At 40.9% G+C, this 24140-nt stretch overlaps 1 protein-coding gene across 2 annotated transcripts in view; it reads left to right on the plus strand.

Moving 5' to 3' along the window:
• Positions 1 to 24140, plus strand: part of LOC107382964 (anoctamin-4) — a 101317-nt gene that overhangs the window by 58641 nt on the left and 18536 nt on the right. For both annotated transcript variants that reach the window (XM_054739510.2, XM_054739511.2), the window contains 12 exons: positions 4412 to 4612; positions 6694 to 6842; positions 6925 to 7074; positions 8564 to 8664; positions 10524 to 10568; positions 11022 to 11153; positions 11248 to 11354; positions 11694 to 11749; positions 11901 to 12022; positions 12614 to 12748; positions 14069 to 14165; positions 14239 to 14299. In XM_054739510.2, the coding sequence (XP_054595485.2) occupies positions 4412 to 4612; positions 6694 to 6842; positions 6925 to 7074; positions 8564 to 8664; positions 10524 to 10568; positions 11022 to 11153; positions 11248 to 11354; positions 11694 to 11749; positions 11901 to 12022; positions 12614 to 12748; positions 14069 to 14165; positions 14239 to 14299 (1356 nt within the window). The remainder of the gene's footprint in view (positions 1 to 4411; positions 4613 to 6693; positions 6843 to 6924; positions 7075 to 8563; positions 8665 to 10523; positions 10569 to 11021; positions 11154 to 11247; positions 11355 to 11693; positions 11750 to 11900; positions 12023 to 12613; positions 12749 to 14068; positions 14166 to 14238; positions 14300 to 24140) is intronic.

The raw sequence follows: 24140 nt of genomic DNA on the forward strand, positions 1-24140 counted from the left end.
AGCAGATAGAGGAAGAAGAGGCCCCAGCACAGAACCTTGTGGGACACCATGGTTAAGGGAGGTGGTGGAGGACCTAAACTTGGAGACGGCCACAGAAAAGGAGCGCTCAGAAAGATAAGAGGAGAACCACTCCAGAGCAGTTCCTGATAGGCCTACCCAGTCTCTCAGCCTCTCCAGTAGCAGATGATGGTCAACAGTGTCAAAGGCTGCAGTCAGGTCCAGCAGGACCAGAACAGAACAGTCCCCTGCATCACTGTGAGTCAGAAGGTCATTAGAGACCCTAAGAAGAGCTGTTTCAGTAGTTAGCATAACTTCTGTTTAGCAGAAGTTCCAGTTGATTACTACATTGTTTTATTTTTGTGTTTTCAATTATGTTTCAATAATAATTCCATTTTAAAGCTGTTGTTGTAATGTGGTTTTAAGGATTGCGGCTTTTATTTTTGTTTCTGCATGTTGTTGAACCATCTGGGCCACCATACACAATCTTCATCTTGAAGCAACCAATGTCCATAACACACAGAGTCATTGGAGATGTAAAGTGATTAAACAAGATATTAGCATATTTACATTTGTGCCGCATCTTTTCTGAATCCTTGTGCCTGGATGATCATTTCTGTTGTGTCAACAGAATGCATTTTCATCTTAACACTTGGGGCGACGGTGGCACAGGAGTTAAGTGCTTGCCCCGTAATCAGAAGGTTGCAGGTTTGAGCCCCGCTCAGTCTGTCGCTGTCGTTGTGTCCTTGAGCAAGACACTTAACCCACGTTGCCTGCTTGTGGTGGTCGGAGGGACCGGCAGCGCCAGTGCTCGGCAGCCTCGCCTCTGTCAGTGCGCCCCAGGGCAGCTGTGGCTACATCGTAGCTCATCCCCACCTGTGTATGAATGTGTGAATGGGTGAATGACTGGTTGTGTTGTAAAGCGCCTGGGGGTGGGGGTTCCAGGACTCTAGAAGACGCTATATCAAATGCAGGCCATTTACCATTACCATTCACCATAACACTACTCCCAGAGAGCCGCCATTTGCCCCCCCCCCCCCCCCCCCCCCCCCCGATCTACCAGAGAGCCGCTGTTTGGCACCGTTGTTTTCACCTAGCATTCTTAATCACTTGTGAACGTTCGCCGTTGTTCTGTAAATCACTTCAGGAGATGCTGGTGCTCCCCTCACCTCCTAGCCTATTGAACTAGACCAAATTCTTGCTTTGCAAAGTTTGTGTTAAATTTAAGTTAAATAATACATTTATTTAGTCTGGCTTGCCAGGCCACTCACCTCCCCCTCTTGCCTGTTTTTTTTTCTAGCCGTCAGGTAAAGAGGAAGCTAGAGAAAAAACAGAGACACAAAAGTACTCAAGAGTGTCTTCTGTCAGAGGCTGGGTTTGGTGCAACAACATGTTTATATTTTCAACACAATAAAGAGTAGTTTTACCTTATTTTTGCTGATGTTTTGGCTTATGCTGTAGCCTTCCTCAGAGCTCACCGATGTTGTTGGAGTCACTTCCTTCTCCACTTATCCTCGGGTAGCAGAGTATGATGTCGCCCTCTGCTGCCCATGCTCCCCTCACCGATGGCTTGTTTCTTTGTCACATTCTTTTCTCTGTTCAAGTGTTCGTGTGCTGAGTTGGCGTCTGGTTTCTCCGATGTTTTATTGCATAGTTTAAGGATTTTGTACATGACTCCACACTTGTGTCCTGCTGATATAATTTCTTTTGGGTGCCCTAGTCTTATTCTATTTGTGTATGGTTTTGGTGTGTTTATGTTGTGTTTTTTCATTGTTACCATTATTTTTTACAGCATTTTTTAATATATTGAAGATTAAAGATTTTGCTATCCCTGCTACTAACATTTACCGCAGTTGTGATGGTTACTCATCTTTGTAAATAGCTGATAAGAAACCAGTAGAAAGGTTTTAAGTCCCTCAGTGCTAACAACAAGCTAACACTAACACAAACAGACAGCCAGGAAGTAAAAAGATCCACACTTTTGAACTAAACACATTACTTACAATTCCAGTTGACACAAAGCCATGATCATCATCAGTCTGTGATGTTGTAGCCTCCTTCCTCAAATGAGGAAGGCTGTGCCGATGTTCACTTTGGTCTTAGCTCTTGGACTCACCATGATGTTGACCACAAAAACAAAATTCTTCTTTTTCTTCTTCTTCTTGTGGTTTTTTACTAAGGGTTGGAGAAGTGAAAAAGCAAACTGCTAGCCTTTATATAGCTACTAGAGTAAAGAGTTAACAGCTGTAAAGGTAGAGAGCTCCTCTTAGTGGACCTACCCGTGTCACTTAACGGTTAAATGTGGTTTCTGGTCAGCAGAGGGCTGCAGAGTGCGGTGCAATCCTAAGTTGGTCCATTTTCTACCTCTACAACCACTAAAACCAGTTTGAAAGCAATAGCTTATAATGTTAAAAACTCTTTAATGTTGCTTGAACACATTTCTGCTATCTTAATATGTCATTTTGAATAATTGTGAATCCATCCATCCATTGGATGAACCCGCTTTGTCCACGTAGGGTCGCACGGGGGCTGGTGCCTATTTCCAGCAGTCATTGGGCAATCAGGTGGGGTACACCCCGGACAGAGAGCCAGTCCATCGCCGGGCAACACAGAGACACACAGGACAAACAATCATGCACACACACACACACACACACACACACACACACACACACACACACACACACACACACACACACACACACACACACACACACACACACACACACACACACACACACACACACACACACACACACACACACACTCACACCTAAGGACAATTCAGACCAGGGGTGTCAAACTCATTTTAGCTCAGGGGCTAAATAAAAAAAAAACTTCAGATTGTTTTCTTTGTTTTAATACAATCAATATAAAACAAGGCTAGAGCCTGAGGACAGTGTAGTACTAGTACAACACCTGAAGTGTACTTGAAAAATTGAAAAAAAAAATCCTTAGTGATTCAAAGAGCTTACAGATCACATGGCTAGATAAGTTTCATGCAGCACTTAAAGCATATTTGACTCATTTTACTTTACATCTTCTAGCTTTCACCAGCACATCAATATCAGAAGTCACATCCTGAGTGGCAGCCAACTTCAGGATGTGATTCAAGTTCTTGTGTGAGCCTTGAGCGCAGCTTTGTTTTATTTATACTCATTACAGAGGAAACTTGCTCACAATGATAAAGTTTATTTTCACTCTACATTGTAAAGTATGAAAATAAAGTTTACACAACCATCTCACGGGCCGGATCCGGCCCGCGGGCCGCATGTTTGACACCCCTGATTTAGACAGACCAATTAACCTAACAGTCATGTTTTTGGACTGTGGGAGGAAGCCGGAGTACCCGGAGAGAACCCACGCATGCACAGGGAGAACATGCTAACTCCATGCAGAAAGATCCCAGGCCGGGAAGCAAACCCAGGACCTTCTCACTGCAAAGCAACAGCTCTAACCACTGCGCCACTACACAGCCCGTTTGTGAATCCATTTGTTTAATTAATTTATTTTGTTGACGTATTTATATCCTAGCAGAGCATCATGCAGAACTCTTTACCGTGACTTAGAGATGGAATAGTGGGCATGTGAAGAAAAACGATGCTGAGCTCCATTTTTCACTAGCAGGGAGTTTATTGTCCTTCTATTAGCTGCATCCATGGGCTCCAGCGTTCCGAAGCATCAACAGCTGATTAAAGCTGCTTCCCCCGTCTATCTCTGTCCCTCTTAGGACGTCTCAGCAGAAAAATTCAGCTGAGTCGCCTTTGCCGTCACAAATGAAAATTCAGAGTGCAGACCCCGGAGACAGCCAGCATCCTCATTAAGTATCCTTCCCTCCAGAGAACTGACAGTAGAAAATTCAGACTTATTTACTTTGAGTTTATTGAAGTTGTTTTGATAAGCTTTGAATAACTCTCCCCACTTAAATCAATATGACTGATTAATGGACTTAATTAGCTTTTCTTCTTGTGAATAAAGTCCACAGTTTAGTTTTTTTAATGTTTTTCTTTATTAACATAGAAGCCATTAAAGGGGTTGTCAAGATCAGAGAAGATGTACATTTGTGTTAAAATTATGAGTAATTACCATCTTACTCTTAGATAGGTGTGTGGTGACAGACTGGTGGCATACTGGAAAGAAGGAACCATCGACAACTGAATTAAATAGACTGGGAGTATAAACATAGTCTTTATCTGGGCCATGAAACTGTCTCTTCCCTTTGATTTACATTCCTTTCATTTTTTGTGTGTATGTGATAAGAAAATCAGACTAAAGGAAAAAGGAGCAATAACTAATTTGTTGCAATCTGCAAGCTCACCGCTAAATGTCACCAGATAAAAATGAGAGAAGCAATAATTTTAACATCTGAGGACAGGAAGCAGCAGCTCTTGAGGATTGTTGATGTGTTTTGTAGATGTGAGTTTATCTCTACATGGATCTGAGCCCAAGCAGCAGAGCCCCCACCGACGCAGAGCGCTCGCGCAGCCCTCTACGTCTGGCTACCAGTCAGCTGACAGACCTCTCACCATCCTGCACTTGGAGAGGGAGGACATCATGGAGGAGTCCTCAGCTGAAGCTCTGGACTCCAGCATTCAAGACCACGTGCCTCCACTAGGTGAGACGGATTACCAGCTGGGCTTGAAATGTGTTTTTGATTATCCTCAGTCTTGTGATTTTGTGATTGAATTGAGGAGATCTTATTGTGTTTCTGTGAAAACTAGCTTGTTTTTGGTTTTTACTGAAATGTCTTCTGCCAGGTCTGGTTAAAGGCTGTGTTGGTGTGATTTTACTTTTCAGTCAAAGGTGGTTTGTTCAGAAGGAAAAGCGTAGAATGCCTTCTGGATGGATGGCTTGTTTGTTCATGCTTTACATTAGAGTTGCTGTTCTCAAGCCTCATATCCAAAATCAGCTCCCAGAAACAACTGATCCAGGAGGGAAACTCAAACATCCATGAGTTCATGGGACACCCTAAAACCTCTTCAGAGGTAGGAGGTATCCTGAAGATGTCTGAGCCACCTCAGCTGACTCCTTTCAATGAGGAAAAGCAGAACTGAGACTCCTAATAGCTTCTTGTAACCAAGATGTATTGAGATCCTTTGGTCAGGATCCAAATCTTTTGGCCGTGATACTTGGTGAAGCAGTGAACCGAGAGCTTTACCTTTCAGCTCTGCTCCTTCTTCACTGCCACAGACCTTAGCATCATTACTAAAGATGAAGTTCTGATCTGTCTCATAATTTTACACTGCAGATCTTGATGCACACTCCAATTGTTTGATAAGATCCAGTTTTTCTGTGTGATGTTTCTTTTATGATTTAAATAAAATCATCAGACTCCAGCGTAAACAGTCTGGAGCCCAGAGGTGGCCAGAGGAGGCGTGATGTCACTCTCAGCACTCTGTGATTACAGAGGTAAATATGGATGCTACACAATGAAGTGTGCATTTGTTCTGAAGTTGTTTGAGCTGACAAAATAATGCCCAAGTAAAAATGGGAGTCTTGTTTCACCCTTTGTTTACATTTGATCTTACACATTCAGTTCAGTTTGATAGGATAAGGAAACCAGGAGATTGTTTTTAATCTCACTTCAAATGGGCGGGACACTGAAAAACCATTTTTTAAATCATATTTCTTATCATAATCAGTCACTCTGAGTTTTTCATGCAGGCTGAACAGGAAAATAGTCTCCTACATCAATCTCCTGCATTAACTTCTGAAAGAATATAGACAGTGAAACTAGGATTTGAAAATCCTGACAGATCTACATCACACTGTCATTTAACATTCACAGACTCACACATCTTGACTCACTACGGAGAAGGCTGGTGTTGGTTTAGCATCTAAGAACCAGCGAAAACGTCTTGGCTTATAGAAGCTAATTGTTGGCATTAGCTACTTCACCACCTGGCAGAACTCCTCCAGGCTTGTGGAGATAAAACGTCCACATTGCAAGTCAGTGGTAGAGACGCGTTGCTGTTAGCCGATCTGAGGCGAGCAGTTCAACGATCAGGAAATAAGGCTCCAAAACCTGCTGTCGGAATCTCAGCTGTGATGTGGCTCACTTCTAGTTCCTGGAAATGGTGCACCGGTGTTTTTTGTTCCCTGTGTACGACTTACAAGGCATTCGTTCCTACTAGAGACCACTACAAATGTATTGATTAAACAAGTGTTTCACACCTTTAACACAATCCTTTATTGTGAGCAGCAAATTACAATGAGGGACAGTAGAAAGTAAAAGTTACTTCTACCTTCAGAACCAGAACCAGGCTCTAAAGGACAGGAAGGAGACACGGACCAAACTGCCATTTCAGTGGAAGATAAACAAAGTTAATGACAGCAAAAGCTTTGAATGCAAACATGGAACGTACAGACAGCAGAGTGAGGAACTGAGGTCGGTGTATCCTCCAGCAGTCTATACCAATCGCAGCATAACTAAAGGGATGAGCTGGGATAAACAAAGCTAAACATATGACATTTTTCATAAACTAGTCTCAATCCTCAAGGATGGAAACTGGGAACTGGTTTCACAATAGATGAATCTGAGTACCGAAAGCTCTGCTTCCCGTTCTACTTAGAAGCTCTAGGAACCAAACCTGCTGTCTGAGAGCAAAGTGAACAAAAACATCTTTTACTTCAGATGGAAAATTGTTCATCACAACACTAAAATTGTATCTGTTTTGTTGGTGAACTTCTGTTCAGCTGTGAAAGACTTGAAGCTGCTGCTGAAGAAGGAAAGGTCAGATTGTGTCAGCAGTTCCTCCAGAGACGATGACTCCACCCTCCAGAACCCTGGAACCCACAGCAGCATCCTTGATGAAAACACCAAGTCTGATTCATGCATCCAAGAGGTGACTGGTGCCACTTTAGTATGTCTTAAAATAAAAAAGTCAAATGAATCTGAATTTTTGTTCTTTTGTTTATTTTACTTAGGGTAAAAGTAAATCCATTAAACTTTGCTTCAGCGATGGGAAGAGCCGTATAGACTACATCCTGGTTTACAGGAAGTCCAGCTCCCAGTCAGAGAAGAGGGAGGTATTTGAGCGTAACATTCGTGCCGAAGGCTTACACATGGAAAAAGAGGTAACGAATTACTTACATGATGAGAATAGCACATACACACTACAGACTTCTACATTATCTTCTGAAAAATGTAAGAAAATACAGAATGTTGGACCAGCATGAAGTCTGGAGCTTCTGGAGCTGATGGGTGAATTAAACAGGCCCAACTTGTGTCTTTCATCTTCATGTATTTTCCAGTGCAAATTACAAATGAGTGTTTTTAGCATGTGTTTCATAAGATCTTCTGATGATCGGCTCTACTGTTGCTGCTAGGTTTGTGCAGTAAATCCAGTTAGTGGCTTTGGCTAATTCCAGGGGCCGCATCCTTCCAAGTCCACATTTTAAGACAGACTACGTCACAGCGAAACATCAAGGTTGTCCAAAATCAACAGATACTCAAAATGAGTCCTTAGTTACCCTGATTTGTGAGGATTCAAAAGTTTGTTAACTAGACTGATGAAATCTTAGGTGTGTTCTTGCTGTGTCTTTGTAAATCCATGCTTTCGTTCTTTTTTAAACACAGAAACAGTTTTGTTTACCTGTTTGTAGCTACAAACAGGTAAACAAAACTGTTTCTGTGTTTAAAAAAGAACGAAAGCATAGACTGATGAAAGCCAACTAACATCAACCATCTGGGTTCATTTTATAATGTGAACTCAAGATATTTTAGGGTTTACATAATTAGAAACATCTGCTAAAAGAACAATATGACACCTATTGGTGATAACAAAAAAATGTCCCCCCATTTCATAGAAAATAATCAACTGAATGAGAAAAAAAACATCTTTGGTAAGTAAACAGAGATAATAGAACACTGTGCGTCCTACCGAGAGACGACTTCTACAGATGTGGACAAATCTGATGGTACCCTTCGGTCAATGGAAGGGTTAAAAAGCAATGTCTGACTTTCACTGGTTATACTTAATAGAACTTGTGTGTGTATGTGTGTGTGTGTGTGTGTGTGTGTGTGTGTGTGTGTGTGTGTGTGTGTGTGTGTGTGTGTGTGTGTGTGTGTGTGTGTGTGTGTGTGTTTAGGGTGACACTCTTAATTTGACGAACCACACCAAACGGTTAGCTTTTAGCTGCATGCATTGTGTTTCTGAACCAAATGTGGAGTCATGTTAAACATTCAGGGCTTCACCGTTGTCCAGAATAATACAGATTTTTCCCAGGATGGCACGGCCCTACTAGATTAGCTCTCGAGCTTCTGAAAGCAGAAACAAAAATGTGGATATTTCCTGAACTGTGTTAACTCTCGGATGCTGCAGCATGAAGATAATGTTCACTTACAGCAGTAGAGTAAGACGGTGACAACCTACAGCCCACTTGTGGGAGTTTCTTCTATGGAGTCATTCAGTTATTTTAGGTCTATTTGCAGTGTGCTCCTGAGTTTTAACTCTCTGAACAGACTCCCACTCACTCACTCAGTCAGCACAGGATAATGAGAAGTAAGACTTTTGAACAAAAGACGGTGATTTTGACCTCATCTTGTTTTTTCTTTCCCTTCCAGGCTTCCTTAACAAACAGTGATGTGATCTTCCTGAAGCTTCACGCGCCATGGGATGTCCTCTGTCGCTACGCAGAACTCATGAACATCCGCATGCCTTTCAGGTGAGACTTAGATGGTGATCTGCTGAGTGTGTAACAGAAACAATCAGTTGTTTGTAGGCTTTTACACTTCCTATTTATGTGAAAGACAAAACATCACGGGGACACAAATGGGAAAGATGTTAACAGTGGACATTTCTTTCATTTGTCTGGGTCAGCATGACATTTTGTTCCCACTGTTGGTCATAAAACCACTTAAACTGCCCAAATGAAGTCTGAACTTTTAATTTTATCTCATCACCTTTCCAGTTTTACCATCTACAAAACTAAATACCCAGCTGGATGAAATTTTTGATCCGATTCAGATGTCTCTCAACAGATATTCACCCCTGCAGTTTCTTCTGCCATTTGTACTTGCTTACATTAATTATTCTTATAGTGTTTGGTCCAAAACACAAAAAGGTCAGTTTCTTCTTAGAAAAGGACTTTGATAATAACGGTGATGGCTGAAAAAGGTCCTGCAAAGTGGGATTTCTATACAGAAAACCCATCCATCCATCTTTTATTTACAGAGCACGTTTTAAAACAGTGTTGCAGCTGATCAAAGCACTGTGCATACAAAGTTAAAAGGTTACAAAAGTGGTGGTCAAGTCTAGGCAAGTACAAACGACAAAGACAGACCACAGAGTGGAAAATATCATAACATAATAAATAAGAACATTTAAAAGCCAAAGATTAAAGCATGACTAAGTGTAGAGTAGGCTACAATAACAGGGAACCGATGGGAGAGAGCCAAAAGCAATGCTGAAGTAGTGGGTTTTTAGTCGTGTTTTAAATTCATTTAGAGATTATGCCTTCTGGATGTGCAGGGGTAGTGCGTTGGGGGCTGTGTGAGAGAAAGCTTGATCCCCATGAGATTTGTTGGACCTCCTTGGTACCATGAGGAGGCTGAGGTCAGCAGATCGAATTGAACAGGCTGGGGTGTAAGGCTAAGGATACGGAGGGGAAGAACTGCTAGGGCGTTATAGAAAAAGGTGAGAATCTTGCAGAGATGAGAACTGTGGCACCAACAAGTGAACTCCATGCCATGATTTTGTTCTGCTCAGCAACTGAACGAGGTTCATTCCCTCCACTGATCGAAATCACCTGGTTTAGTTGCTGAACTGAAGAAAAACATGGCGCAGAGATGACTCATTGATGCCACAATTCCCCATCGCTGGAATCTTGAATGTAAAACGGTAAATGGTAAATGTCCTGTATTTGATATAGCGCCTTCTAGAGTCTTGGAAGCCCTCAAGGCGCTTTACAATACAATCAGTCATTCACCCATTCACACACACATTCACACACTGGTGGGGACGAGCTACAATGTAGCCACAGCTGCCCTGGGGCAAACTGACAGAGGCGAGGCTGCCAAGCACTGGCGCCACCGGTCCCTCCGACCACCACCAAAATGTAATCCTGTATTGCTCTGGAATCCAGTGTAGACTGGCAAGGATGGGGGTGATATGACATCAGTGTTCGTGAGAAACCTAGCAATCGGTTAAGGCAGGAGAAATTTGCACCGGTCAAGATAGAGACAGACATATTGGACCAAATTTAGCTTCTAATCATGAAGGTGAACATAAACATTTAGAATTAACATTAAACAAACATAAATATTTAAAATCTACTCATAATCGTCTGCATCTACATATACGTGCAAACTCTAAGTGACATGTCTATGTACCAAAATAAAAGCAGGGTGATGCGACCTGTATGCCTATTTGTCTCCAGTTTGTTTTTATGTATTTTCGTAGAGCTCCCGCTTTAGTAATGTCAATTCTGACATCAGGAAAACTGAATCAAAGCTGTTTTAGCATTGCAAACCTGTTGTCTTGTTATTTGTTTTGTTCTAAATTCTTTATTTCAATCATTCTCAGGAGGAAGATCTTCTACATGCATCGAAGGCACAAGTTTTTGAGCCGGTTGGTTAAAGGCATACTTTGCAACTATTTCATATTTTAAAATAAACTTCTTGAGCCAGTATGTGCTAAAAGGACCCTTTAAAGGGTTAATGAAATGTCACTCAGACCCTCACCGTCTTCTGTGGCCAGAATACCACACTTGCAACTTTGGAGTGCCTGCACGTTTCCTGCTTGTTTTAGATCATGAACACAGCTGATTTGTTTAATTTAGTGATGAATCACTCCTGTAGACACTAATGAAGGTTGGCAGACATTTTTGCTGTTAGATTAAGGTGTCAAAAAGACGAGCACACAGCGGGGAGATAAGTTTTGCTTTTAGTTCTACTAAATGAACACTAGGGGGTGCTGAAAGCAAGCTAAAACTGCCTAGTCTTCATTTGAATAGTAAAAACAGTTGCAAATTTTCAGAGCTATGATTCACTGTTGCATCAATAATACGAGCTTCTCTTGCAGGATGGAGAAGCGCATCAACCAGTTTCGAGGATGGCTTCCTCGCAAACCCATGAAATTTGACAGCAACACTCTGCCCTACCTGGAGGAGAATGAAAGCTTTACTGCCCCCTTCAGTCGGTCGAGGATCCATCAGTGAGTTTTCATCTCTTCTCTTACGTTTAAAAATAAACAGCCTCAAATATCAGTCACACACCACTGATTGTCCCATTCGTTCCTTTTATTGCAGTTTCATCATCCACAACAAAGAAACATTTTTTAACAACGCCACTAGAAGTCGTATCATCCACCACATCCTTCAGCGGGTCAAATACGAAGAAGGGAAAAATAAAATGGGTCAGTTTGGCTCTGTGTTGTTTTGGGTGCAGGAAACGTTTAAACAAGACAAGTAAAAATATAGAATAAGATAAAAAAAATAACATTCATGTTTTTTTTTTCCATTTACCATTTAGTGTTTAATGTAAGAATCTCTTCACTTTTGTAGCTCTTTGATCCCTGCGGTGTGCTTTGCCTTTGCTCTCATGACATGCTCAAATTTTATACTTCCTGTAATTAATGTGTCAAATCTAGCCCTGTTTGCTTTTTCTATAAAAGTACGCGTGCCAGTTTGTCACATCCTGCTTGACTTTCAGCAACATACATCTGATGTGTGTTTCCTCTCATCTCTGACTGCAGGGCTCAATCGTCTTTTGAGCAACAACTCGTATGAGGCAGCTTTCCCTCTTCATGAGGTAATTAGGCTGATCTTCCCTCAAAGAGATTCACCAACTCACTTCCACCTCCTGTTTTAAACTGTGAATTCCTGCTGGAAATAATCAGTGGGTTTTTCATTTAGAGTTTCTACATCGAGTAGGTTAGACGTCTGTGTCATGCCTCCAACAGGGTTGGTATCACAGCAAGAACTCCATCAGAACGCATGGAGCGGAGAACCATCGGCACCTGCTGTATGAATGCTGGGCCTGGTGGGGGGTCTGGTACAAGTACCAACCGCTGGACCTCATCAGGTGCTGCTCATATTTTACGTCACATTGACCATCTGTAACTATCATATTGATTTCAGTCATGGACCAACTCATATGATGCTTAATTAGAACCAACATCCAATCACATTGCGGTGATGTCACATCTCCACAGACCCAGCTATTTTACTTTTCTAAGCTCCAGGACGTCTCCTCGAATAGTGGGGAGAGGAAGGATATCAGCTAGTCCAAAGATTTTCCAAAAGTGCTGTTTTCAAATTTGTCTTCGATGCATTCAGCTGCTGAAGCCTGTTAAACCTGCAGTGTTGCACCAAAAAGCTGATATCAAAGTCTTACCAACATTATGTAAAGAAGACTTTGGTGAGACATGACAATGGTTGCAGGGTTTGTCCTGGGTCATAGACCTGTTAATGGTCCAGAGATGAAACCAATATCACAGTTACAGACCAGTCTTTGCAAAAATGAAATAAATAAATAAAAATAAGAAAGAAATCAACAGCAAAACTGAATATTGATAAGTCTTGTGTTAGTTTGAAGACAAGTGGTTTTGACTTATCAAATGCATGATTTTCAGAACGATGACGAATGCACTTGTGTTCTTTTGTTTGTTTGCAGGAGGTATTTTGGGGAGAAGATTTCTCTGTACTTCGCGTGGCTGGGCTGGTACACGGGGATGCTGTTTCCTGCAGCTGTTGTTGGCCTGCTCGTATTCCTGTATGGGGTTTTTACTCTGGAGCACTGCCCAGTCAGGTAAACACTGCCTCTCTGTTTGGCTTGATTTGGTTTTCATGAGTGAACAATCTTCTGAGGCTTTTGGGTGTATTCTGCTTTTGTAAGGATGAAAAAGCCTTGTTGAACCCACTGCTGTTTCACATCCATTCTTTAAGAGCAATCATGGTTTCTTATGGGATGAATAGGATTCTTGTTTAAGGGTGGATTTATTATTCAGCATACAACCTGTATATTTTTTAATCAAGAATAGAAAGTGCATTTCACTTTATTGCACCTTTTTTCTCTTCCACAAATGGGTGAAGGTAAACAGACATTCTCATGTATAAATTACCGTAATTTCCAGACTTTAGAGCGCACTTCAATAAAAGCCGCATCAGGCTAAAGGCCGCAGATATCTACTGAATTGAAAACGTAGTTTAACTGTCAGTGTCGCTCTCCGTGTTGCTGTCATCATCCCAGGGTGAAGCTGTGAAAACACGCAGCGCCGTTTTACTGTGAAAAAATCCTCCAGGGCGCTTTCCGTAGAACTCCTTTCCAGCATCCATCCTTTTAAAGCCGCACCTCATTATAAGCTGCGTTCAAAGCGTGGGAAAAGTAGCGGCTTATACTCCGGAAAATACGGTACACACTGACTGAAATGTGATGAAAGGTCTTTTAGCAAACCTCACCTAAACTAAACAGTCTTTGCAGGCATCAGCAAGCTTCTTCTGGTTGATATGACAACTATACTTTTACTAGTTTTTTTAAATTGGTAGGTTTCTCGTCACTGTTTTGGCTTAACTGTTTTACTTGTTATTTTTTAAATATGATCGATCACTCGGAGTTTAACATTCAGGCGAAAACTGAAAATAGTCTTCTACCTCCATTTTCTGCATTAGCCCCCAATAGAAAAAAGACAAGCAAGTGCTCAGATTTGTAAAGCCACTCAGATCTACGTCACAATGAAGATCAACATTCATGGACTCACCCATCTTGACTCACGATGGGCAAGGCTGTTGTTGTATTAGCGTCCAGCAAACAGCAGAGAACGTCTTGGCTTGCAGAAGCTCACCATTAGCAACTCCACCACAGAGCAGAACTCCTCCAGGCTGGAGTTCTTTGTAGACATAAAACATCAATATTGCATAGCAAAAGAAGTCAGTGGTAGAGCCACATTGCTGTTAGCCAATCAGAGGAACGATGTTGAAATATCAGGAGACAAGACTCCAAATTCTGCCGTTTTCTGCTCCCCTCTACTCCCCAAACAGGTGAACAACATGTTTTATTGGCTAAAGGACATGAGATATGGGATATCGGGGTACTGTCAATGATTTTTTTTCCCACTTGGTGTTTCTCCAGCAAAGAAATTTGCCAGGCTACTGACATCATCATGTGCCCCATTTGTGACCAGTACTGCCCCTACCTGAGACTGTCAGACAGCTGCATCTATGCAAAGGTACACTCGTAGCAAATTAGACATTTTCTCAAACTTAGACATTTGCCTCAACAATGCCCTGTCTTTGATTAAGGTGACCCATCTGTTTGACAATGGAGCAACAGTTTTCTTTGCTGTATTTATGGCAGTTTGGGGTGAGTTTTTGTTACATCATTCTATTTCCTAAAATATCAACGTTCAGCTGGATTTATCAGCTGGAAGTTAAAGAAAATACCTAAAATATGTTAAAATTTAAGCTGGTCCAATATGTGAGGATTAGTACTAGTGATGAATTTCTAATGGTTAGCTATTTCGTTCTTAATCGAGCCTGAAAGTTGAAGCTAATACAAATGAGCGCCCCCTGGTGGCTGGCTCCTATATGTTTCAAGCCATGTTATTTCCACTTCAATACAAGGGGTCGTAGTCTGTATGTTGTCTTTTTGATTCACATAGTTCTCACTTTTCTGCTGTATGTTTATATACTAATGAATGTTTAAAGATATTTAGCTCTAATTGGTCATTAGATGTTTTTATGAAATACCATAATTGTGTTTTTTTAACTGAGTTTTAAAAAATCTATATTTTTTGTATATTCTGTAGATTTTAAGTTCAGTGCAGATTTCATGAAGATAAAGTGACTAAAAGATGCTCTATCAAGCAGTTGAGCTGCAAAACTTTTTAACACATTTATTTTATGTGACTTTTGCCTGGAAACACTTACTTGTTTGGACAAGATTTGAATCTCGATCACTCAAACTTTATTTATAAGGCACTTCGAATGGGTGAAAAACAAAGTGATTTACAGCAAAGAACTAAATCCAATTGGAAAAATATTAGAAAACTCTTTAAAAAATAAAAATAATTAAAAATGCATATATTTAAGTTTAAGAAAGATTCAAAAGCAGTAGCAGCATTATGAAAGGAGCAAAGGAACTAAATGTGTCATTTCTAATTTTGCTATTGACAAACACCAGGGCTGAATTTACAAACAATAAAAGCCTGTGAGTACTGAAAACACTTTCTCAATGAAGAGCTAAAATCCAAATAAAATTGTCAATATTCTTATGGTAAAATGGGAAATTCTTCATAAGAATAAGCTATTAAATCATATATATATATATATATATATATATATATATATATATATATATATATATATATATATATATATATATATATACACACACACACACATGTATACAGGTGCTGGCCAGAAAATTAGAATATCATCAAAAGGTTGAAAATATTTCAGTAATTCCATTCAAAACGTGAAACTTGTACATTATATTCATGCAATGCACACAGACCAATGTATTTCCGATGTTTATTACGTTTAATTTTGATATTTATAGGTGACAACCAATGAAAACATCAAATCTGGTATCTCAGAAAATTAGAATATTCTAAAGGCCAATGAAAAAATGTTTGTTTCTCTAATGTTGGCCAACTGAAAAGAATGAACATGAAAAGAATGTGCATGTATAGCACTCAATACTTAGTCGGGGCTCCTTTTGCCTCAATAACTGCAGTAATGCGGCGTGGCATGGACTCGATCAGTCTGTGGCACTGCTCAGGTGTTATGAGAGCCCAGGTTGCTCTGATAGTCGTCTTCAGCTCCTCTGCATTGTTGGGTCTAGCGTATTGCATCCTCCGCTTCACAATACCCCATAGATTTTCTATGGGGTTATGGTCAGGCGAGTTTGCTGGCCAATCAAGGACAGGGATACCATGGTCCTTGAACCAGGTGCTGGTGGTTTTGGCACTGTGTGCAGGTGCCAAGTCCTGTTGAAAGGTGAAGTCTGCATCCCCATAAAGTTGGTCAGCAGCAGGAAGCATGAAGTGCTCTAAAACTTCCTGGTAGACGGCTGCATTGACCCTGGACCTCAGGAAACAGAGTGGGCCAACACCGGCAGATGACATGGCACCCCACACCATCACTGACGGTGGAAACTTTACACTGGACCTCATGCAACGTGGATTCTGTGCTTCTCCGCTCTTCCTCCAGACTCTGGGTCCTTGATTTCCAAAGGAAATGCAGAACTTGCTTTCATCAGAAAACATAACTTTGGACCACTCAGCATCAGTCCAGTCCTTTTTGTCCTTGGCCCAGGCGAGACGCTTCTTGCGTTGTTTCTTGTTCAAGAGTGGCTTGACACACGGAATGCGACACCTGAATCCCATGTCTTTCATGAGTCTCCTCGTGGTGGTTCTTGAAGCGCTGACTCCAGCTGCAGTCCACTCTTTGTGGATCTCCCCCACATTTTTGAATGGGTTTGTCGTCACAATTCTCTGCAGGGTGCGGTTATCCCTAGAGCTTGTACACTTTTTTCTACCACATTTTTTCCGTCCCTTCGCCTGTCTGTTAATGTGCTTGGACACAGAGCTCTGCGAACAGCCAGCTTCTTTAGCAATCACCTTTTGTGTCTTGCCCTCCTTGTGCAAGGTGTCAATGATTGTCTTTTGGACAGCTGTTAAGTCAGAAGTCTTCCCCATGATTGTGGGGCCTTCAAAACAAGACTGAGGGACCTTTTAAAGGCCTTTGCAGGTGTTTTGAGTAAATCAGCTGATTAGAGTGGCAGCAGGTGTCTTCTATATTCAGCCTTTTCAGAATATTCTAATTTTTTGAGATACCAAATTTGGAGTTTTCATTAGTTGTCACTTATGAATATCAAATTTAAATGTAATGAACATTGGAAATACATTGGTCTGTGTGCATTGCATGAATATAATGTACAAGTTTCACGTTTTGAATGGAATTACTGAAATATTTTCAACCTTTTGATGATATTCTAATTTACTGGCCAGCACCTGTATATATATAGTGTGTGTGTGTGTGTGTGTGTGTGTGTGTGTGTGTGTGTGTGTGTGTGTGTGTGTGTGTGTGTGTGTGTGTGTGTGTGTGTGTGTGTGTGTGTGTGTGTAAAAGCTACAATAATGGAACAATATTGTGACCCTTCAATAAAACGACTTGGTTTAGCTTGAAAACAAAGAGCGATATGAGACATATGAGCACAAATTATTTTACCACACTATTAAATGCAGACTACCAAAATATAACTGTGTGTGTTCTCAGCAACACTGATGTTCAGAAATAGAAATTATTTTCCAGATGCTCTACAGTGTGTGATGGTGGAAGGTGGGGACGGGTGCTGGGGGGACATCCTGGAAAAATGTGAAGGTGTAATTTCTGTGCATCATGTGCACAGTGTCAGTGTGTTTTGCCCTTGATCTCCAATCCTTACTGATGTTTTGTGGAATGAGAAGGAAAGTCTTTAATAATAGTTTCATTAAAATTAAAATTAAAATGTGATTTCTCGGACAGTTCATTAATTCACAACAGTCATTTTGTTATGATTTGGCACAACCATAGACTACATACGCACTAAGCACACTTTATGTTGATAAACTGATGCCACAAAAAGTTTAATCATAAATCAGGTTTAAAGTTCCTAAAGCTGCTCAGCTCTGAACAAGGTCCCAGGGTATAGAAGGAGCAAGTGGAGGATCAGAGCGATCATATTCATCCTCCGTGGTATAGGAGGTAAGGTAAGAAGCTCCAGCAGCATCAGCACAATGCCAACAGGTAGGCTGTTTGTAAAGGTTACAATGCAGCTCTGTAAAGAAAAGAAATCAGTTTTTAATTTACAGTACATTTGAAAGGTTTGGAGCAAATTAATATAAAGATTCTTAACAAATTCAACTAAAATATTTACAACTGAGCACCACATTTTCTATAATCTAAAATATAATTAGTTGTCTAATTAGTAAAATGAACGGATGTAAAAAAGTGCTCACTGTTCAGCTTCATAAAGGTGCCGGGGTGTTTCAGAGCCTCCTTAACTCTGTTGTCAAACCTCCAGCATCTCAGCATGAAGAGCAGAAGGAGACACAGCTGCAGGGCAAAGGTCAGCACGCCCAGCACAACAATGGCATTGTTAACTGTTGAGGGTGAGAACAGGCAGAAGGGTTCGACCTGTAGATGAATACTTCATATCCAGTGTGGATAAACAAAATAAAACTAAACCCATACTAAAAGCAGTGCCTCGCTGTATTAATAATTCATGCGCTGGGACAATGTCCTCCCTCCAGAGGACATCCAATCTGTTTCCCCCTCATAAATGTTTAACGGTGAATTGGAACAAGACTGGGTCTGAATCCTACTCTGGACAATTACATTTATACATTTCAAAGCTCTTCTAATAAAGACTATGAGAATATGAGCAGGCTCAACAGGAAAGTTGACACATTGTGGAGAATTTTAATTCAAACATTGAGACATTAAAAGTTAAACAAATTTTGTGTTTTATTTTTAAATCAGGTTTCACTTTTTTAAAGATGTGGAACCCTGAAAATAATTTTTTTAATGCTTATTTCACATAATAATCAGTCACTCAGAATTTTTCATGCAGGCTGAACATGAAAATAGTCTCCTACACCTATCTCCTGCAATAGTTTCTGATGGTTAAACGCTAGAATTTGAAATGCCTGACAGATCTACATCACGCTGTCATTTAACATTTATGGACTCACCCATCTTGGCTCATGACGAGGTTGTTTTTTTAACGTCCAGGAAACAGCAGAGAACATCTCGACTAGTAGAAGCTAACCATTAGCATTAGCAACTTCATCACACAGCTAAATTCCTCTAGGTTTGTGTTATTTGTCGAGATGTCAGAGGTGAGATGCCCAAATATCAGAAAATAAGATTCCAAAATCCACGGACAGAACCACTTAGACGCCTCATTGGGCGCTGGAGAGCATAACAACATCACTGCCATATTGGATGGGTCCCTCACTCTCCAAGCCCAACTGGAGTCAATGCAGGGTGAGCAACTTGGCCGTTTTTATACAGGCTGCAACAATCGGCGTACTATTGAAAACAGACTGTATGGTAACAAAGGTGTTGAGGGGAACCATTTGGGGGGCCTAAGGATTGAGCCTCTGCCTTTTGCTGATGATGTGGTCATGTTGGCTTCATCAGAACGTGAGCTCTGGCTCTCAATGGAGCGGTTCGCAGCCGAGTGTGAAGCAGCTGGGATGAGAATCAGCTCCTCTAAATCCGAGACTATGGTCTTCAATCGGAAAGATTGAACTCAGATAAATACAGACACGGAGTAGATAGCTGCTTCTCTAATTCTTGCCACTTTTTACATTAATAATTTTATCATGAGTGTTTTATTAGTTCTTATATTTGCTTATCTCTTAATTAATTTTTTTCTATCTTACCTTCTGCACCAAAATACCGCAGCAATTTCCTAATGTTGTGACTTGGCACACATATGGAAAAAAAAACTTCTGATTCTGATTCTGATTCTGAAAGGAGTAGCAGGCCTTCTCCAGGTCAGGGATAAGGTCCTGCCCAAGTGAAGAAGTTTAAGTATCTCGGGGTCTAGGTCACGAGTGAGGGAAAGCTGGAACACAAAATCGACAGGTGGATTGGTGCTGCATCTGCAGTGATGCGGGCGTCGTACCGGTCTGTCGTGATGAAAAAAGAGCTGAGCCAGAAGGCAAAGCTCTTGATTTACCGATCAAACTGCATTCCTACCCTCACCTATGATTACGAGCTTTGGATAATGACCGAAAGAATAAGATTGTAGACACAAGCGGCCAAATGTTTTATTTGCAGGGTGTCTGGGCTCTCCCTTGGAGATAGGGTGAGGAGCTGGGTCATCCAGGAGAGGCTCGGAGTAGACCTGCTGCTCCTCCACATCAAGAGGAGCCAGTTGAGGTGGCTCAGACATCTGGTCAGGATGCCTCCTGGCCTCCTCCCTGGGGAGGTTTTCTGAGCACGTCCAAATGGGAAAAGACCTAAAGGAAGACCGAGGACACGGTGGAGGGACTATGTCTCCCAGCTGGCCAAGGAATGCCTTGGGATTCCCCCGAAGAAGCCGGCCCAAGTATCTGGGAAAAGGGAAGTCTGGGACTCCCTGCTTGGGCTGCTGCCCCTGCGACCCAACACCGGATAAGCAGAGGAAAATGGATAATGATTATATTATGCCTATCATGCCATTCCATATGTCTGATTTTGTGCAAAAGCATGATAAAATGTTCTTTTATTTAGGTAAACACATTCCTCAGCAGAAATAAATACACTGGGTACAAATGGAGACCCATCCAAGGTGGTGGCCGGCCACTACAGCAGGTTTAATAGGCAGCGCCAGTCCACAGGGCGTCTATGCACATGATTTCTGTGCCAAAACCTCCTGTCTGAACCTCATTTGTGATAAGAGCAACTTCTAGTTCCTAGAAATGGTGCACCGGTATATTTTTTTCCCTGAGTACGACTTACAAGGCTTTCATTATTACTGGAGACCATTACAAATGTGTTGACTCAACGGGTTTCCCCACACCTTTAAACTGTTTGATACAAAGTGCCTTCAGCTCAGCAACACAGCAAAAAGGGTTGATGTGACTGTGAAGTAGAGTAATAATGACGCCATGATTTTGTAAACAATGTTGACTAAATATCTTCAGTTTGTTGAAAGATGTGTGAGAAATTGTTGACCTGGAATGGCCCACTCTACTGAAAAAGCTCACAACACTCACACCTTTTTCTACAAGAAGATGTAAAATCAACCTCTGTAAAAGTTACAATGCAAGAAATTATATTTTGTACGTGTTTGGTCCATTTTAAAAGGTCAACATCTAAAATACATCTCTGGGAAATGAGGCTAAACAAAAATAGTTTGGGTTTGTTTGTTTGAAATAAAAGTTGAAGAAAAAGCAAAACGCAGTTTTTATGAGTGTAACCATACCAGATGATGACCAGAAGGTGATCTCTATCCGAGAGAAGCTGGAATTCTGCATGGACTCCATCACAGAGCCCTGATACTCCTCCTTGTTAGCCTTTGATCAGGCTAGGACAAAAAGGTCAAATATGTACTTTAATTGTCATTCAAATAAAAGGTTTAATTCCCCACAACAGAATTAAAACATTTCAACAACTGATAAAAGCTCTAAGAAACAACAAATGGAGCAAACTTTCTAGAAAGTTGTTCATCCTCACAACTAATGTACTAATTAATCTCAGTAAATTAGAATGTGATTGATTCAAAAATTTGAAACTCAAATTAAACTAGTTATTTAATTGATCTAATTTTTATTATTATTATTATTATTATTGTTATTATTATTATTATTTTAATGATTATAGTGACTCTTGATGTAGACTCCTAATTCAGTTTGCCAGATGAATTTAAAAAAATGTACTATTTCTAACATGAATGTTGCCTTTCTGAACAGTATCTGTACTCGGGTCTTGGTCGGGGATCCTTTTTGTCATGGTCTGTGTCTGCGTCTTTCCCCATGTGTCTCCTGATGTCCTCCATCCCTCTTTAGATTCCCCTCTTAGCGCCCTCATGTGTCCTTTGTCTGCGTCTTATTTATGTGCCTTCTGTTTGTAGTCTTTCAGGTCATCCCCAGCCCCTCCAGTTGTAGCTCCAGCCTCTTTGTCCCCAGCTTTGTGTGTGTGTGTGTGTGTGTGTGTGTGTGTGTGTGTGTGTGTGTGTGTGTGTGTGTGTGTGTGTGTGTGTGTGTGTGTGTGTGTGTGTTCTTCTCCAGCCAGGTCCGGTGTCCTCCCCTGTTCCTTCCTGCTCCTCCTCCCTGATTAGTTATTGCCTTCACCTGGTTCTCTCCCCACACACCTGCAGCTCATCTGCCTCCCATTATGCCCCAGTCTATAAAGTCCTGTCTGTTTCTCATTGTCTGGTCGGTTCATTGTTGTTTGTTCAGTGTTGTTTTGGTGCTCTGTGTGAGCTTCCTGTCCCGTCCCCAGTTTGTGCTCTAAGTGGGCTTTGGTTCTCATGTTCTGGATTTTTGGATTTTGGCTCCCTGCCTTTTTTTTTTTTTTGGATTTAATTCTGTTTATCCTACAATAAATGGATTTTTTCTTCATATCCACTCCTGCCTTGTGTCATCCTGGGTTCTGCATTTTGGGTTCTAACATCCCTCAAAAACGTGACACTTTTTCATGGATTTCTGCTCCGTGGCAGGGAGGTGATGGGTCGAGGCAGTTTGTCTTTCATCTTCGTCTCTCAAAACAGACTGAATTTGATTTGGACATCAGATAACATTCATAAGAATCAAAATTACCGCTAAAATACCTAGAATAATTATGATAAGCTGTAATGTTTATAAGATAATCATAACCCTACCTCACACGAGGTACATGAGTACTGCAGAACATGAGTATGCTGTACAGAGCCATGGTTGCATGGAATGCAAATCCTAGATTTTATGATTTTTGCTCTTGGGGGGGGGGGGGGGGGGTAAAAGTTTGTAATTAAAATGTAGGAGACCTCAGGAAGAATAGCTCTGCACTGCGCACTAAGGTGGGAGCTAATGAGGTTCTCAGTAAACAAGTAAAATATCAGCTGTTGGTGGCCTTTCTAGATCGATCTGATATGTTTGAGGTGTTTCAATCAGGAACACCACCCTGTTGCTGCTGGTTTAAAATGATATCTATTTAGCTAGAGATCAGGTTGCAGCTGTGGTTCTATTGTTATTAGACTGAATAGTGGCTTTTGACACAGTCAACAGTTCAGTTGTGTTGTTCTACAATAGTTGCGGACTTCAGAATAGGAGGTTCTGTGTCATGGTGGGTGAAGTCCTGTCAAGTCAAGCTTGGATTTTCCTTTATTTTTTTCATAGTAGGAACCACCTTCAGCAGAAGGGGTTCCACAGGGACAATAAAGGTGATGCACCACTCTGAGGTGTAACTTTACCAGGTGTAACCTGACCCGAGGTGACATGCTGAAAAATAAACATAAAAGCAAAAAGTAAAGCATCGTTTCAGTCTCTGAGCGAAATCCAGTTTCGCAACTCTGGGTGGATGTTTATCCCTCTCAAGTGGGAAGGCACGAAAGAGTGCAGGACTTGACAAGCCCTAATCACAATGGGAGGAACTGTAGTGGGGGGTGCCACAGGGTTCCGTTCTTGGCCCCTCTCATTTGCTCTCTGTTGCCCCTGGGTAACAGAGTCAGAAATGTTATCAAAACGCCCAACTTTTTATCGAGATAATGTTTCCCATGTCAATAAATTTGATAATAAAAAAATGAAAAGATGTGTGTAGGTTGGCAACGTTCATGTCCCCATAAGAAGCTGTACCACCTTGAGTCACGTAAAAATGTGACTCAATGTAATACATGTGACAGCCTTATCTAGTGGACAACCTTTGTTTTTGTGCATACTTTTAGTTATCCATTTATCGTTGTGGAGGTGAAATCCTCAATATACCGTGATATTGATTTTAGGTCATATCGCCCAGCTCTACCCCGGGAGGTCCTCCTATGCCAGCATGATTTTAAGTTTCATTTATATGCGGATGACTGCCGGATCTATTTTCCTCTTCATCGTTTGTATGACTGCCTTGTGATTGTATTTTAATTGTCTCTTTTATTGATTAACCTGTTATTTTGCATGTGTTGGGCTTCCATAAAGGCAGTGGAAGGCACTATATAAATAAAGTTTCTTTGATTGATTCATTGATTGATTGGCTGGTTGACTGATTGATTGATTGAAAATAAACAGTTTGTTGATGAAAAACAAAGCTCTATTTATGAGGTCCAGCTTCTCCAAAGTAAGAACAATTAATAATTAAAATTAAATCAAATCTGAGGTCTTGGAATTGAAACTCTGCTACTCGTTTTGCTAAATGTCATAACTAAGTCAATCTAGCTTACATTTAGTAGATATTTAAGATAATATGAGGGTTTATGAAGTCCTACTGACTCGTGGTCAACACACAAAAAAAACGGTGAACAAGCTTTAAAAAGATAAATGCTTTAAGTAACAACATAATGAGAAAATAAACTGTTTGAATGAAATACATAATAATTTTGCTACTAAAATGTATGACACAAAGAACATTTCTCAGGACTAATTCAGGTCAAAAAAGAACTAAAGTACTGTAAATAAATACGTGCTCGTGTGAGACCGGTGTGAAGGGATTGGCCCAGCCTGTTTTGATTTTTAAACCCTTGACAAAAAAAGACAAAA

Source organism: Nothobranchius furzeri, chromosome 1, assembly GCF_043380555.1.
Source record: "Nothobranchius furzeri strain GRZ-AD chromosome 1, NfurGRZ-RIMD1, whole genome shotgun sequence".
Taxonomy (NCBI): Eukaryota; Metazoa; Chordata; class Actinopteri; order Cyprinodontiformes; family Nothobranchiidae; genus Nothobranchius; species Nothobranchius furzeri.